The 16,679-nt window shown below is 35.4% G+C and overlaps 1 protein-coding gene across 4 annotated transcripts in view; it reads left to right on the top strand.

Annotated features, from left to right (window-relative positions):
* Positions 1 to 15,899, top strand: part of MTMR6 (myotubularin related protein 6) — a 55,002-nt gene extending 39,103 nt beyond the window's left edge. For 2 of the 4 annotated variants that reach the window (XM_050766853.1, XM_050766854.1), the window contains exons 6-15: positions 1,278 to 1,412; positions 2,381 to 2,494; positions 4,364 to 4,496; positions 5,203 to 5,312; positions 5,718 to 5,843; positions 8,624 to 8,673; positions 9,091 to 9,291; positions 11,066 to 11,197; positions 11,276 to 11,402; positions 13,631 to 15,899. In XM_050766853.1, coding sequence (XP_050622810.1) covers positions 1,278 to 1,412; positions 2,381 to 2,494; positions 4,364 to 4,496; positions 5,203 to 5,312; positions 5,718 to 5,843; positions 8,624 to 8,673; positions 9,091 to 9,291; positions 11,066 to 11,197; positions 11,276 to 11,402; positions 13,631 to 13,891 — 1,389 coding nt within the window. In that variant the 3' untranslated portion in view covers positions 13,892 to 15,899. The remainder of the gene's footprint in view (positions 1 to 1,277; positions 1,413 to 2,380; positions 2,495 to 4,363; positions 4,497 to 5,202; positions 5,313 to 5,717; positions 5,844 to 8,623; positions 8,674 to 9,090; positions 9,292 to 11,065; positions 11,198 to 11,275; positions 11,403 to 13,630) is intronic. The other 2 variants (XM_050766855.1, XM_050766856.1) reach the window with 1 other exon arrangement.
* The last annotated feature ends 780 nt before the right edge of the window (positions 15,900 to 16,679 follow it).

Genomic DNA, 16,679 nt, shown 5'->3' with positions numbered 1-16,679 from the left:
AAAAGTATATGGGTCTAAATCTTTTAAATCTTTTTTTTAGGACTTTAAACAATAGTAGGCTGAGCATGATGACTTATGCCTGTAATTCCAGCATGTTGAGAGGCTGAGGTGGGCAGATTGCTTGAGCCCAGGAGTTGACAACCAGCCTGGGCAACATGGCAAAAACCCGTCTTAACAAAAAATACAAAAATTAGTCAAGCACAATGGTGTGTTCCTGTAGTCCCAGCTACTCTGGAGGCTAAGTTGGAAGGATTGTTTGAGCCCAGGAGGTCAAGGCTGCAGTAAGCTGTGATCGCACCACTGCATTCCAGTCTGGGCAACAGAGCAAGACCTTGTCTCAAAAACCAACCAAGGCCGGGCGCGGTGGCTCAAGCCTGTAATCCCAGCACTTTGGGAGGCCGAGACGGGTGGATCACGAGGTCAGGAGATCGAGACCATCCTGGTGAACATGGTGAAACCCCGTCTCTACTAAAAAAAATACAAAAAACTAGCCGGGCGAGGTGGCGGGCGCCTGTAGTCCCAACTACTCGGGAGGCTGAGGCAGGAGAATGGCGTGAACCCGGGAGGCGGAGCTTGCAGTGAGCTGAGATCCGGCCACTGCACTCCAGCCTGGGCGACAGAGCCAGACTCAGTCTCAAAAAAAAAAAAAAAAAAAAAAAAAAAAAACCAACCAAACAAACAAAAAACAGTAAATAATGAATCCAACCATTCACTACTTATAGATATTCTTGCGCTATTCGATTGACTGTATTTTAACCCAAATTTGAATTGAAGCTTATTTTTTCATTTTATATTAAGATTGCTGATTTCTAATTAGAGATCTTAAAGCCTTTAGAAAGTAAAAGTTCTAATGATGCTACTTAAAAATTCTTGTTCTATTTTTATTGACTAATCTTTTACTTGAACGTCAGTTGGAAGTATCCTGTAATCTAAATGGAACGCAGAATGCAGGCATCTTAACAGTAGGTTACTTAACAGAAGGTTACTTAACAGAAGGTTACTTAACAGAGAATTGACTGGGTGTTAGTTCTTAGGATCCAGGGTTTTTAAATCAAACTAGATAAGGAGGTAGTTTTCTTATGAGAAGAGAATATTGGGAAAACTTAGAGAATGTCAAGATACTGAAGTAGTATTTAATTCAAAGAGGATCTTAAAGTTAATGCCTCCTAATTGTTATATTTGATTTTAACACTTTTGGCTTTTTTTCTTGTAAGCATTTTTAAAGACACATTTTAGAGATATTTGCATAATCTGTTTTCTGTTCTTTAAAAAAATAGGCTGCCATTTGTCGATGTAGTCAACCACTCTCTGGATTCAGTGCCAGGTGCCTGGAGGATGAACATTTGCTTCAAGCCATTAGTAAAGCCAATCCAGTTAATCGCTATATGTATGTCATGGATACCAGGCCAAAAGTATGTATTTTAAATACAGTACAGTCTGCTAGTTTAATTATCTTTATTACTTTACTAATGAGAGCTAATAAACTTGCCCATATATAAAATATCTGAATCCTAGTTTTAAATTAACTAAGGTTAATCATACTAAGGAAATCAATCCTTTATTTAAAGGATACCAATTTAGAAGACCAATTTCTGAGTAGCTCATGGTGATTTCTTATGTCTTCTGATATATATAATTTCAGGAAAGCTGAATTGTATATTGAGAACTCTTGCTAGTATTTAAATCTTATGTTATTGTGAAGAAATAATAAAATGTGTGTTGTGAAAAATAAATTGTTACTCTTCTTTTTTTTTTTTTTTTTTTTTTAAGACAGAGTTACACTCTGTCACCCTGGAATGCAGTGGTGTGATCTCGGCTCACTGCAACCTCTGCCTGCCCGGTTCAAGCAATTCTCCTGCTTCAGCCTCCTGAGTAGCTGGTATCACAGGCACGTACCACCATGCCTGGCTAATTTTTTGTATTTTTAGTAGAGATGGAGTTTCACCATGTTGGCCAGGCTGGTCTCGAACTCCAGGCCTCAAATGATCCACCCACCTCAGTTGACCTCCCAAAGTGCTGGGATTATAGGCATGAGCCACTGCGCCCATTCTAAATTCTTATTATTCTTTTTTGTAGAATTTTCAATTGGCAAAACATTTTTATGCTAAAATAATGGATTTTAGCTTGAAATATTCAAGAAAATAAGGAAAACAGTTAAGTCAGGAAAGAGTTTGAACCAGAGAATTGTAAATAGTGAACAGGAATTTGGGTTCTCTTAGGCATCTGTGCTATGGGGCCAAATTGTTATCATTGGGACAAATGTCAGAGTCTCATCTTTTTATTAACATAGTTAAACAAGCAATTCATATAGGATCCTAAAACTAAAATAATTAAAATCCTCAGTGGTAATAGCTAACATTACTTTTAATTTTTGTTATAGCGTCGCATGCAGAGCTGGTGGGCTACACAAAAGGACATTGGCAGAATTATAGTGAGGATTTCTTCAAAAATCCGGAATGATGAGAAAATAAGAGAGAGCAATGAGAAAAAGCGAGTGAGCAATATAGAACGCAAGTGGCTTTTAGGCAGCTTTGTGAAGGGAATGGTCACTATTTTAGAAGTGATTCTCATCATTATGCAATTTCACAAAAGATAATTTAGAAAACAGAAGAAGAGATTAAGTTGAGTAAATTGCACTTTGGGAGGCCAAGGCGGGTGGATCACCTGAGGTCAGGAGTTTGAGACCAGCCTGACCAACATGGAGAAACTCTGTCTGTACTAAAAATACATAATTAGCCGGGCATGGTGGTGAATGCCTGTAATCCCAGCTACTCAGGGGGCTGAGGCAGGAGAATCGCTTGAACCTGGGAAGTGAAGGTTGTGGTGAGCCGAGATCACGCCATTGCACTCCAGCCTGGGCAACAAGAGCAAAACTCTGTCTCAAAAAAAAAAAATAATTATTTGGCCGGGCATAGTGGCTCACACCTGTAATTCTAGCACTTTGGAAGGCTGAGGTGGGTGGATCACTTGAGGTCAGGAGTTCCAGAGCAGCCTGGCCAACATGGCGAAACCCTGTCTGTACTAAAAATATAAAAAATTAGCTCGGCGCAATGGCAGGCGCCTGTAGTACCAGCTACTTGGGAGGCTGAGGCAGGAGAATTGCTTGAACCCAGGAGGCAGAGGTTGCAGTGAGCCGAGATCGTGCCATTGCACTCCAGACTGAGTGACAAAAAATATATATAATAATAATTATTATTATCATTTAAAAATTGAAATTGATAACTTTGATAATCTTTTATTAAAAATAAAAGACTATTAGGAGTTGAGAGTGTTGGTGATATCTCTTATAAGAAAAATTCTAGAACACTTTTTAGATAATATTAGATATAAAAGGTTATTGTAATATGAGAATTTTTGAAGATGAGGTCTGATACAGTGATTTTTTTTCAGGACCTCGTAGCTCTTATTTATATAATTATCTTCACAGAAAATATATCATTCTTTGATTGTTTTACTAGTTAAATGTAAATCAAGTAGTAATGTGGAAGCATTTTTTAACATCTAACTGTAGATTTTACAGTCAGTAGGATACAATTTAACTGTACTTGTTACCAAACTGAGGTCAAATCCACAAAATGAAGAGCTCCTTTTCTTCTAATTTAGGCTCCGTTTTATCCACGTTCATAAGAATTTTTAATAAATTGTGTTAACATACTATATGAAATCCTAGCCTGGAAGAATTGAGCATGACAGATCCTAAGGGGACCACTGACAACATTTTGATCTAATAGCTAAAGACCATGGGCCTATGAGCAATCTATTTTTTCCTGGAGACCAGTTTATTTTTGGCCCAGTTCTCAGAGATGTATCTCGATAGCCGGTTATATGCCATATTATATGGTGTATGGGCCTCCAATAATTTCTCATATAGAAGACCTCAAGTAATCTGAAGCATATTTCAGATCTGATTTTCAGGTCCCTGTGGCTCTCAGAATGATCAGTGCTCTAGGCTTGTTCTGAAATAAACTTATAGGTTCATTCTGTAATAGAAAAGTCCCCCAGCCAGCTCTGCTCAACTGAATCATTTAAAAATCAGATAGGAGACATTTATTTCTTTTTAATTTTAAAATATTACAAACATATGGAAAACTGACAAAAACATAAATGAATTGGTTTCATGAACTTATGAGAACTTTGACCTTTCCATTATATAAGAATCATATTAATTATTTCCTTCTTTACTATTTAATAACATGTGGCATTTTTACTTATTAAAACATGGATGGTAGCTTATTCAGTTTTGATGAGTTGCTTTAAACTCTCTCCTAGCTAAAATACAGCTTATTTAGTATTTTCATGATATTTTGGTAAATTAAAAGAGAAAAGTAATTTGTCTCTAAATTTCTAAAACTTTTAATTTTAGCTAAATGCAATGGCCAACAGAGCAGCTGGAAAAGGTTATGAAAATGAAGACAACTATTCCAATATTAGATTTCAGTTTGTTGGAATTGAAAATATTCATGTCATGAGGTCCAGCCTTCAGAAATTATTGGAAGGTATATTATTGCTTGCTTTTTTAGGCACCCTTGTCCAAAAGAAATCTAATGCTAGTCACATGTAATTTAGAATTTTCCAGTGGTCACATTTTAAAAATTAAAAAGAAATGAGTGAAATTAATTTTAATGATATCCTTACTTAATATATTAAAAACATTATTTTAACATGTAATCAATATAAAAAAATCAGTAATGAGATATTTTTCAACAACTCTTAGAAATCAGGTGTGTATTTTACACTTACTACACATCTGAGTTTGGACAAGCCATATTTCAAATGTTTCGTAGCCATATTTGGTTAGTGGCTACTGTATTAGAACAATTCTAATGGTTTTGCAAAAAAATTGTTATTAGATAGATATTCTTGAGTAGTCAGTACAGTAAATACTAATTTATGGTAATGTTCATTTAAATATTCCAGTCATAGTATGGAATTTAAAAAATTAAAATAGAAGATTATTTTTAGTTAGATGCTTGTGCTACAATGTTTTTAAAGAGATTGGAGCATTTTTGTAAGCGCAGGAATAATAGAAAAATATATCCAAGAATCAGTTATTGAGCTTTTAATAGCATCTTTTCATTTATAGAGTCTTGCCTATTTATTTTGTCTTCTTTCTTAATTCACTTATCTAGAAAGATCTTGAGAAAAAAAAACCACAGAAACTCTAGCCATATTCTAATTGAAATATTTTTATCCCTCTTTTAGTCAATGGCACTAAAGGGCTTTCCGTCAATGATTTCTACTCCGGTTTGGAGAGCTCAGGATGGCTTCGCCATATCAAAGCTGTTATGGATGCTGCAATCTTCTTGGCCAAAGTAACACTATCTTTCATGTTTGGTCTTGGGGTCTGTAATGATTGGGAAGGAGTAGATTCATTCTGTTGGGGGCTGGTATCTATTCATCAGGTAACTTTTATTATTTTTTACTTTTTTAATGAGCTTCACTTTATTCTCAGCCTTAAAAATATCATGTAGCACTTAATGTAGAAACTTAAAAAGATGCTCCTAAGTACTTCGAAGCAGCATTTTTTCTTTGTTTTTTGTTTATTTGCTTGTGTTTTTGTTTTTACCGTATTTTGTTGCATATTTTGGAAATCATTGCTGTGACATCATTGCAGGCATAGCACTTCTTTGTAACACAATACCTGGTAGTATGGTTTTCAAGTAGAACTTACTGGTTTATCTTAAAGTTGCTAGAATGTATGTGATCTTTCTTTTTAGGCAATAACAGTTGAAAATGCAAGTGTGCTGGTGCATTGTTCCGACGGTTGGGATAGGACTTCCCAGGTTTGTTCCCTGGGTTCTCTTTTATTGGATTCCTACTACAGGACAATCAAGGGATTCATGGTAAGGATTTATTTGGTTAGACCAATGGTTCTTAAGTAGGAGTAATTTTATGTCCCTCCAGAGGACATTCGGCAGTGTTGGAGACAATTTTGCACTAAAGGAAATGATGAGACTGGCATCTGTGGGAGTGGCCAGGGATATTGCTAACTAAACATTTTATAATGCATAAAATTATTGCTGGGGGGTCAGCCCCACAGCAAAGAATGTTCTGGCCTGTAATGTCAGTACTGTTGAGGTTGGGAAACCATGAATTAGACACATTTCCATGTGTGCTAACACTGACAATAAACTTTAGATTTAAATAACTTTTTTTTCCTAAAATGTTGCAATGGAAATATTCAGTATTTTGTCCCTCATTTTTATCTAACAAATACAAATAATGTAATACAACAATGCACAAATGAGAGTACTTAAAATTAAATTCTGAAGGAAACCTTCTATTTAAAGCACCTGCATTTGTAAGTGTAATAACATGTTAGCCATGTTTTATATCTGAAGATAAAATTTCTGGTTGAATAGATTTTCTCCTTTGTGAAGATAAAGGCCTAGTTCCTACTTTTTGTTTCTTTGCTTTTAAAGGTATGATCAGATTTTTATTTGCTTGCTTTTAAACGTGTGATCAGATTAACTTATGTTTTCAAAATTTACATCTTAACTCATAATTAAATGAAGAGATGTTAGAAAATTTTCATGAGTTTAGAATTATTAAATACAGTGCCATCTTAAAACAAGGGAAGATTAAAAATCACCAGTCCCTTTTCAGCACCGCTATTTTGTGCTGCTAACACACTGACTCTTGGACAGGCCAAGCGGGAGTGCTGCTGATAAGAAAACAATGCTCAGCTTACCTTGAGAGTATATGATAAGGAATATTTTCTTTACCTTATTTGGCTTTAATTATTTATTAGACATCCAAATGAAATTAGGTAATAAATGGGGAGCATGTGAGAGCTTCCCAGGCAATAAGAACAGTGTGAACCAAAGCATAACCTCTTTTGGTGACTGCAGGTAATGTGTGATGGATGAAGTTCAGAGTGAGTATTAGAATAGAGGGCTTAGGTGCAGAGGAATAGAGTGGGGTCAGGGCCTGAGGAAGAGAAGGCTGGAATGGGGCTTTCCCCTCTTTGGATAATAGGAGCTATTAAAGAGTTTTAAACAAGCAAACAGTAACTTGATTAGATGTGCTTTTTAAAAAGATGGCTTGGTGTCTTGAAGGCCAGAGGGAGTGGGAATGGAGGCTAGGAGGCCAGTGTAGACACTGTTACAATAACTTACGAGACGAAAGTTTTTAATTTTACCACACTAAAAGAGGAACACACAAGTGAAAGGGGAAGTGATGGGTTCCAGGGTTCCAGGGATGTTTAGAGAGTAGAGTCAGTGGCTGGGCGCAGTGGCTCACTCCTGTAATCCCAGCACTTTGGGAGGCCGGGGCGGGTGGATCATGAGGTCAGGAGTTTGAGACCAGCCTGGCCAATATGGTGAAATCCTGTCTCTACTAAAAATTAGCCGGGCGTGGTGGTGTGCACCTGTGGTCCCAGCTACTCAGGAGGCTGAGGCAGAAGAATCACTTGAACCCAGGAGGTGGAGGTTGTAGTGAGCCAAGATTGCACCATTGCACTCCAGCCTGGGCAACAGAGTGAGACTCTGTCTCAAAAAAAAAAAAAAAAAAAAGAAAGTAGAGTCAGTAAGAATTGGTCATGGATTGGATGTGGGATAGAGGAGAGGAGTCTTCCTCTGGGATGATTTCGAAGTTTCTGAATTAGGTGCCAGGACGGATGGTGCTGCTTTCTGGCTCTTCACTGAGAGAAGCCGAAGAATACATTTAGTGAGAAAGATACTGAGTTATGCTTTAAACGTGGCTGTGCAGAAGAATGGCAGAGAGACCAGAATAAAATCTGTAGCTCCAGCCAAAAGATCACTTGGCCAAGGTCACACAAAGTGGTGAAGCTGGGATTGGAGCCTGTGCCTGAGCTCCAGCGATTGCATCCTCAGCCACATCGGTGTATAGCCTTCTGCCAAAAGCAGAGGCTTGAGAAAACTCAGAGAAGCTAAAACTGGCAGTTTTGACACTATGAAAAGAATGTGCTTGGTGACTGTATAATGAAGTGATAAAGTATACTAAATACTACAAATATTTGTTTAGATTAGACTGAAAAAGTTAGAAATCTGTTTTTACAGTGGAGTGGGTAAGTAGAGAAGCTGCAGCAAGGAAAACATAAAGTCAGTCCATTCAAGAGGATAGATGTTAACACTTGGATTTGAACATGAACCCAAGTAAGATGATTTGATTAAAATAATTGGTCTTTTTATCATTAGTTTTTTTTCTTCAAAAGAGTAGTGTATAAATAATATAAATAATGTACAAGTAAGCCAAAAGGTTTAAAATATCCACCTCAGTCTACCACCTAGAGTTAACCTTTGTTAGCAGTTTTGGTTTACATTTTTCTAGCCTTTTTCCTATGATACGTCATCTTCGTACATACAAAAACTTAAATGTAATACTGCTTTATAACATGTTCTTTTCACTTAAAATGTAATAAGTTCAATGGAAATAATTTAAGTCACAAAACTACTCTATTTCTTTTTATACATTTTTATTCTTCTTTAACCCCACCTCGAATCAAGGTTTTGGCATTCTTTTGCCTGTGGTTTTTTGTGCTGTTTTGTTTATAAGTTAAAAGTGTACAGTAAATACTGTTTTTAAACTAATAAGATTTAATCCAGCCTAAACAAAATAATTGAAAGTAGTCAGAAAGTGAATTTTACTTTTTCTCATTAAGGTTTTAATAGAAAAGGATTGGATCTCTTTTGGACATAAATTTTCAGAGAGGTGAGTCACAGTTACACGGTCATATATTTTATAAAATTAGTAAACCAAGTTTAGAATGCCAAAATGTTTCTGTTCCTTATGAACTCACATGCGTGGTGGGAGGTAAGAGTGTCATGGTTTTTACTGTATTTTACATGAAGATGTTTAATTTTTTTCTGTAATTTCTTTCAATTCTAGTACACTTGTTAATTTTTATGACTATTACCTTCCTTTTTGGCTGCATTATATTTAGAGATGGTAACAGATCCTTTAAAGCTGTAGTTTAAAAACTCATAAATGGTTTCAATAAAAATTCTAGTTTTTTGTGCTACTATAACAGTGCTTTAGGAATGTTTTTGTGTGTTTAAGATTAACAATACCTGAACAATGGACTCTCTCAGAGGTGTTTTTAAAAGCTTGTACTTTCTGTGGGGTTAGGTGTGGCCATTTGGATGGTGACCCAAAGGAAGTCTCACCAGTGTTTACTCAGTTCTTGGAATGTGTGTGGCATTTGACCGAACAGTTTCCACAAGCCTTTGAATTCAGTGAAGCATTTCTTCTTCAGATCCATGAACATATTCATTCATGCCAGTTTGGAAACTTCCTTGGAAATTGTCAAAAGGAAAGAGAAGAGCTCAAGTAAGATGATTCAATTAAAAGGGTCTCCTTTTCCCCCTACTTAGCCGAGGTCTAACAAAAATCGTGGTTGAAACTTAATAAAATACCTTGACAATTTGAAATTTTATTGTAAAGATTTTATTTTTTGTATTTCTAAAGCTGAGTACCCTTCTAATATTCCCCTGCCTTTCAGTTAATAGGAAAAACACATTATAAAGTGTGTTTTGAAGTGTAGCATACATACAGAAAAGTACATATAGCGTAAGTATGAAGCTCAGTAAATCTTACCAAACTCACACACCTATGTCACCAGAACCCAGAATGTGAAATATTGCCAACACCCTGGGAAGTCCCCTCATGCTTCTTTCCAGTCTGCATTAATATATTTTAGAACAGAGAAATCCTTACGCTGTTTAATTTCCCAGAGTGTGTTGGTCGCTAGTTTTAAGGTGTAAAATATTTTAAACTGTTGGTTTGTTTTAAGGTAAGATGGAGCCTTATAGCTCTCCCCACATTTCTAAACAGACAGTTCTTTGGGGAAAGTAAATCTAGCTGTGTTGACTCTAGCGCGTCTGTCCAGAGAAAAGCTCTGAGACACTACTTGACCCTAGTTCATGTTATTTCCTGACCAATCTTTGGGGATAGGGGTTTTTGCCTAAATTTTGCTACAAGGAAGATCTCTGGAGTAGGTCTTAGAGGTCCTGTGTATATTGTTTTAGGTTGGGCTTCTGAGTTTGGATTTCTTTATTGCCTCCTACAGTAGGCAGTAAAGAGCACTTAACAGACTTTTGAACATCCAAGGGACATACTGAGGAAGCTAAATCTGGTAGTATTTGAAGATAGCCACATGCTCACACTCCCAACAGAGTTAACAGCAGAACTGAGAGCATGTGGAAAATTCTCAAGATGTGTAAAGAGAATAAAAAGTGAATAGAGAACGGCGGAGATGAACAATCAAAGAACACTGAGACTTTAGCTCTGTGCTACAGTGATTCAAAACTGTTTATTATAATTTGGAGCACAGAGGTGACTCGTTTCCTGGAGTACAGAGCTGTTTTAGGAAAAACTACTCTTAATTAGTGCCAAACATTATCAAACATGGTAAGATGGAAATAAAAGTAGATATTTCTTAGTAGTTTTTCTCTAAGACACACCTATGGGTCATCTTAGGAGTTATGGAAAAATGAGGAGATTTTCCGCTTTCCCTCTGGATACCTACACTATGTTTACTTGGTAAATGTGCAGTCTAAAACCATTCTTACCTTTGCCCACCTACTCTTAGATTTGCAAAATAATTGGTTTTTAAAATTCTTGCATAATATCCTGATTTGGCCTGTTTCCCTTTTTGTACCCACTCACACTTACATGTGTTCCTGCCCTGTGGTACTTGCCCCTACAGCCCAGATGTAGGGTTAAGAGAAGAAGCCCAGACAGAAAGATACATTAGTGTCTTGTTCTATGTGTATGTTTGTGGTGATTTGAAGTAGATGAAACAGAGACCAAGTTTTTGAAATTGTGTGAGTTGAGAGGAATCCCTTAAAATATATGGTTGTGAGAGAAAATGTTATACCTGTGTTGTGTTCAAGAAACATGGCTTTATTTATTACCTAATTATGAATGAAAAAGGAGATTAGAGAGAATACGGAATTGTGATACAAGGTTGGACTGTGAATAGAAGAAAAAACTAAAATTTAAATCTGCTTCAGAAGCCATCGCCTGGTTTATAAAAATGAATATTACCATTACTACTTTGCACCTATAGGAAAGATCTCTGTGTTTTTCTCATTACATTAAGGTTGAAGGAGAAGACTTATTCCCTGTGGCCGTTTCTTTTGGAAGACCAAAAGAAGTATTTAAATCCTCTCTACAGTTCCAAATCTCACAGATTTACAGTTTTGGAGCCAAATACAATATCTTTCAATTTTAAGTAAGTTGACATCATTGAAGTATTTATATTTGAATTTTCTCAAACACAATTTATTGAAACTTTTTTTTTGTCATAAAGGTTTTGGAGGAACATGTACCACCAATTTGATCGAACACTGCATCCTAGGCAGTCTGTATTTAATATAATTATGAATATGAATGAGCAAAATGAACAATTAGAGAAAGATATTAAAGACCTAGAATCTGTAAGTATTCTGAAGTATCTAATTTAATATATTTGGAATGTGAAATTAGTTTACGATTAGACTAATACTTGTATTGTTGGTGTAAATCAGCGTATAAACTTCTGAAGTAAGCAGTTGCTTCAAAATCAGGTCAACCCTACTTTGGTTGAATATGTTAGTTCGAATCACTTTCTTTGTATTTTAAAATACATTAAAATACTGGAAGTATATAGCATAATGTATAGATAAATACAATAACTATCTGTGTACCCACCAGCTAGCTTTTGTGGGATTTTAACATTTACTATATATGCCTCAGATCTTTCTCGTTCTTGTTTTAAGAAATAAAACATAGGCCGGGCGTGGTGGCTCATGCCTGTAATCCCAGCACTTTGGGAGGCTGAGGTGGGCGGATCACGAGGTCATGAATTCGAGACCAGCCTGGCCAGCACAGCGAAACCCCATCTCTACTAAAAAAATTTTAAAAATTAGCCAGGCATGGTGGCGTGTTCCTTTAATCCCAGTTACTTGGGAGGCTGAAGCATGAGAATTGCTTGAATCTGGGAGGCGGAGGTTGCAGTGAGCCGAGATTGTGCCACTGCACACCAACCTGGGTGACAGAGCAAGACTCTATCTCAAGAACAAAAACAAACAAAAAAAAAAAGAAATAAAACATAGATCTATTTGAAGACCCTCTATACTCTTAGCCAGTCTTCACCCATGTATTTTGAGGTCTGCAGATTCACTGTGCTGGATTTGCTCTTAGTCATTCTTGTGCATGTTGTTATACTTTTACTATATATGTTTGTATCCACAATTCATAATACTGTTTTTCTTGACTTAAAATATTTTTATTGTGTATTGAAAAAATACCAAAGACTATCTATAATGTTTGTATGAGGTGTAAAAGGAAACAGACAATGTATATGCCCATATACCCGCCACTCTGCTTAAGAAACTGATGTTTTAAAACTGTTACCATACTGTTTATGTGCTTCATTTTGCTCAACATTGTTTTGACATTTATCCATATTGATACACGCAGCTTTTATTCATCTGTTTTAGTAACTACTGTATAACTTTCTATTGTATGAATATATCATAGTCTATCCATTCAGCTATGGATGAATATTTAAATTGTTTTCAGTTTTGGATTTCCATGATTACAAATGAAGTTAAATGACTTTCCATATTTGTTGACCATTTGGTTTTCCTTTTCTGTGAACGGACTGTTCAAATCTTTGCTCATTTTCTGTTGGCATATTTGCCTTTTTCTTATTGATTTGTAAGAGTTGTTTATATGCCAGGCACTAATTCTGTTAGTTATATATATTACAAATGGCTTTGTCCAACCTATGGTCTTCCACTCTATGGTATGCTATATATAGATGTTTTGAATTTTCATGTCAAATTGGTCAATGTTTTATGCTTTCTGGGTGTGTCTTGTTTAACAAACCCCTCTCTACCCTAAGACTTTCCTATAATCTTTTTTCTGCCATCCTATATAAGCAAAAAGGATCAGTAAGTACATATATATTTTTAAAATCCTAGACAATTATAACAGTAAGACTGTCTCGCCTACCTCTCAGGCAGGAGTCTACCTTAGTCATCTTTTATATAAGGAGGTAATGACTGCTTGAGTAAATTGTAGAAGGATATGGTCAAGAGAGGCAAGTCCAGGTTAATAGGTAATACAGGATTATCGGGACAGTCCAAGAATTTAGAGAGCATGATACTCTGCCACAGGACACTTTAAAAATCTTCTGTTAAAAAAATAAAGTTCTGTTGTGTTTAAAGTCTGTTATTTTTACCTAACAAGCCACTGTAGGAAAACCATGTAAGAAAAACTCTTCATACAGTGAGCCCTTTAGCTACACAAGATTGTTTGTTGTGTTTTCAGGGTGGATGTTTCATATACATTTCTTTTTTTTATAAATGTTTAACTGTTATGCTTTCTAGGTAATATATGTCCATTTCAAGTGTGGAAGCCTAGTGATCGCCTGCAGTCAAGTCTTGCTGGATTGTTTGTTTAATAAACATAAAAACTAACAATTTTCCACAGCAAAAAATTGTACACAATTAGGATTTTCAACCATGTCATATGCATTAAATGTTTCTAATTTTTTGAGATTTAGTTTTGTTATACATACAGAGAACATATTTTGCAAAAAGCATGTTTTCTTTTTTCATGTAACATATTGTGGTATATGCAGTTAGTAATTTTCTTTTCAAATTTGTGTTTGTTCTAGAAAATTAAACAGCGCAAAAATAAGCAAACAGATGGCATCCTCACCAAGGAATTGTTGCATTCAGTTCATCCTGAATCACCTACCCTCAAAACTTCCCTGTGTTTTAAAGAGCAGACTCTGCTACCCGTAAATGATGCTCTTCGAACTATAGAGGGCAGCAGCCTGGCAGATAATCGTTATAGTGAATATGCAGAAGAGTTTTCTAAATCAGAACCTGCTGTGGTCAGCTTAGAGTATGGTGTGGCAAGAATGACCTGTTAGGCTCCTAGAGTTTTTTCTGCAATGATTGCAATACAAGAAAAGGATTATTGTGAGGATGGTCTGTAAGCATGACCAAGAGGAATTTGTCTAATAACAATTTTAGGGTTTAACAGTAGGCTAATAGTTGAAGGAAGGATAATAACTGCCCTTGGGAGAGAGATAAGTCATTTGAATTGCATTTCCAGCAAGAAATGACATTCAATTCTGTAAGAAATGAGTGGTATTTGATGTATTTACTCAAAACACAATTTGCACTGTACACTAAGGAATTGACATTTATGATTTATGTTAATTCAGCCAAACATAAATAGCCTTCCTTAAGTACAATTTAACTTCAAGAAAACAAAATTTGACAACATAGTTTCTTAATAAATGATATGGCATGTGCTTTCAATTATGTAGCTTTGTAACTATGAATATTTACATATTTTGCCTTTTAGTGATATTTAATGTTGAAGTGCCATGAAAAATATTTCTAAGAAAGCCTTAAATTCCCAGTGGATTCTTTACCCTTACGTTTTACAGCCTACAACAAGATTTTTTGTTTTGTTTTTCTTTTGGTCAGCCTTGTTTTGTTTGTAAAGAATTGTGCTCTCATTACTGCTGGGGTTGCATGCTACAATACTTCTATATAAACACTTGTAGAAGTACACTGTTCACATTTAGCCTGCCCCACTTTCGTATTCAAAATTAATGAAACTGAAGGTTTATTCTGATCATAATTTGTTTAGTGCTATTTGGTAATTTATTATTTACAGCTTAGACAGATTATTGATTTCTTGAATACGTATAAGCACATTTGACTGTCTTTTATATATGGATTACTGCATTCCATTGATTCTTATTTTGTGGTTGGCTTTATTTCTTTCACAACTATGTAAGTTTAAAGAGCTAAAGCTCTAAAACTGTTCTTAGAAACAATGAATAGTATATGTATACGTATATTTTTTAACTGCCTTATTGCTCAATGAGTTGCTGTTCCTGGAGTATCTAACTTTCAGTTTACCCAAAAACTTTTGGGTAAATAAAAAAAGGAAGTATAGATAGTTTAGGTTGTGCATGGTTGCATGAATTTTGAAGTCATTTCTATGGGGAACATTATTTTTCTTCTTGTTAAATATAGAAAAAAAGAAAAAGAGATTCTACTACAAAGTTATTGTTTAACAAAAGCAACTTACACTCTGGGAAAGATTTCATTTTGCCATGTTATATTTACTGTTTATTCTGTTTATTAAAGTACATATCTTTAAATTACCAAAAAACAAGAAACAAAACATAAAAACCCCAAAACTATCACTTGGAATTAGCAATATCACCCAACTGGCTTTAAAATTGTAAATTTAAATAACATGGTGGCATGAGGTACAATTTGAGTATTAGGCAGTTTGCATAGGGTCCCTCATGCTGCTTTGTGTTACACCTCTATTATATTAGTTTTGAACATAAACGTCTTTTTCAGACAAAAAAAAAAGCTTTATTGTATGAGAGCTTATCTAATCCTGTTTATTTTTCCAATGCTTTTCTGTAATACATTATGTAATTTAAAAAATACTCCATTTTAAACAGCAACAGAAATGCACTATAAAATATAGTATGTGATTAACCAATACTGCTTCCATATTTAAGCACTGGGAATGGAAACTTAATCTCTGTGACTACAAAGGGAAGTTTTTGTGCCTTGGTGTTCCAGTCACTGATTGTGGTTTTAGAATCTTCTGTGGCTGACTTCTTGTATTCAACTCTGGTTTATTATCGTAATCTTCAACTTTAGACATATATTTGTGTGTTTATATGCTCACAGGTGGACTGAGAAATCAGTTACATCTTAAGTGACCTACAGGATATATGTTGGCAAAAGCAGACTGTGTATGTCTTATAAAGTTGGATTTATGTTCAGTGTGTTTGGAAGTGTATAGCATGTAAATTATTTCATATATTATTTAAAGGTAATTAAATGTTCACATTTTACTTTGAATGTTTTTCTTCTGGATAAAACAAATAGAATCAAGTTGTAGTTGTTTTTTTTCTTCTCACGTAGGCAAGTCGACTTGCCCATTACATTAACATAACAGCATAAGGTTTGAGTAGTTTATTTTCCAAAAGTTTGTTGATAAATCATACCTGTTTCATACAAAAATAATTTCCATAATATTTAAAATAGGTTTAGTGGGTTAAAAGGCCCATCAGATGTAGGTAATAATGTCATTAAGTTTTCCTTTTGTTTCTGTCACTTGCTCATGTAACAATCAGGGTTTTATTGTGCCCTTGCCAGCTTGATGGAAGGCAGGGTCCGGTGAGTACAGACATTCAAGGTGAAATGTCTCTCCAAAGGCAGATCCGGATGGAAATATGAGGAAGAAAATGACTGGCTGAGAAGAGGATAATTTTATTGAGGGTGTTTTGAAAAGGTCACCTAGGCTAGAAGTAGCTCAGGGAATCTTGAGTAAAGATGAAGGGAACTCTTTAAAAACAAATTCAATTTATTTGGTCGGGTAGCAGAGCAGGGAGGTGGTGTCAGTCAAGCCTGTTTTGAAAAAGGGGTTTTTGCAGAAGGCCAGTTTTAAAATTTTGAAAAATTTCCAGTTGACATGCTAAGTTGGATTAAATGCTGATCATCTGTAAAACTATATAGTTGCTGCAAAAGTAATTGGGGCTTTTGCCATCGACAGTGGTGACAAAAACCGCAAGTGCTTTTGCACCAACCTACTACTACAGTTGCAGACTTTTATTAGTGACATTGATCTTCATTAGTCAAGTTTTAGTTATTTTGTTGGCTTTTCCATGTAGA

Source organism: Macaca thibetana, chromosome 17 (assembly GCF_024542745.1).
Source record: "Macaca thibetana thibetana isolate TM-01 chromosome 17, ASM2454274v1, whole genome shotgun sequence".
In the NCBI taxonomy this organism is placed as follows: domain Eukaryota; kingdom Metazoa; phylum Chordata; class Mammalia; order Primates; family Cercopithecidae; genus Macaca; species Macaca thibetana.
Note: the sequence above shows the minus strand (reverse complement) of the source record. Positions and strands in the feature narration are given on the sequence as shown.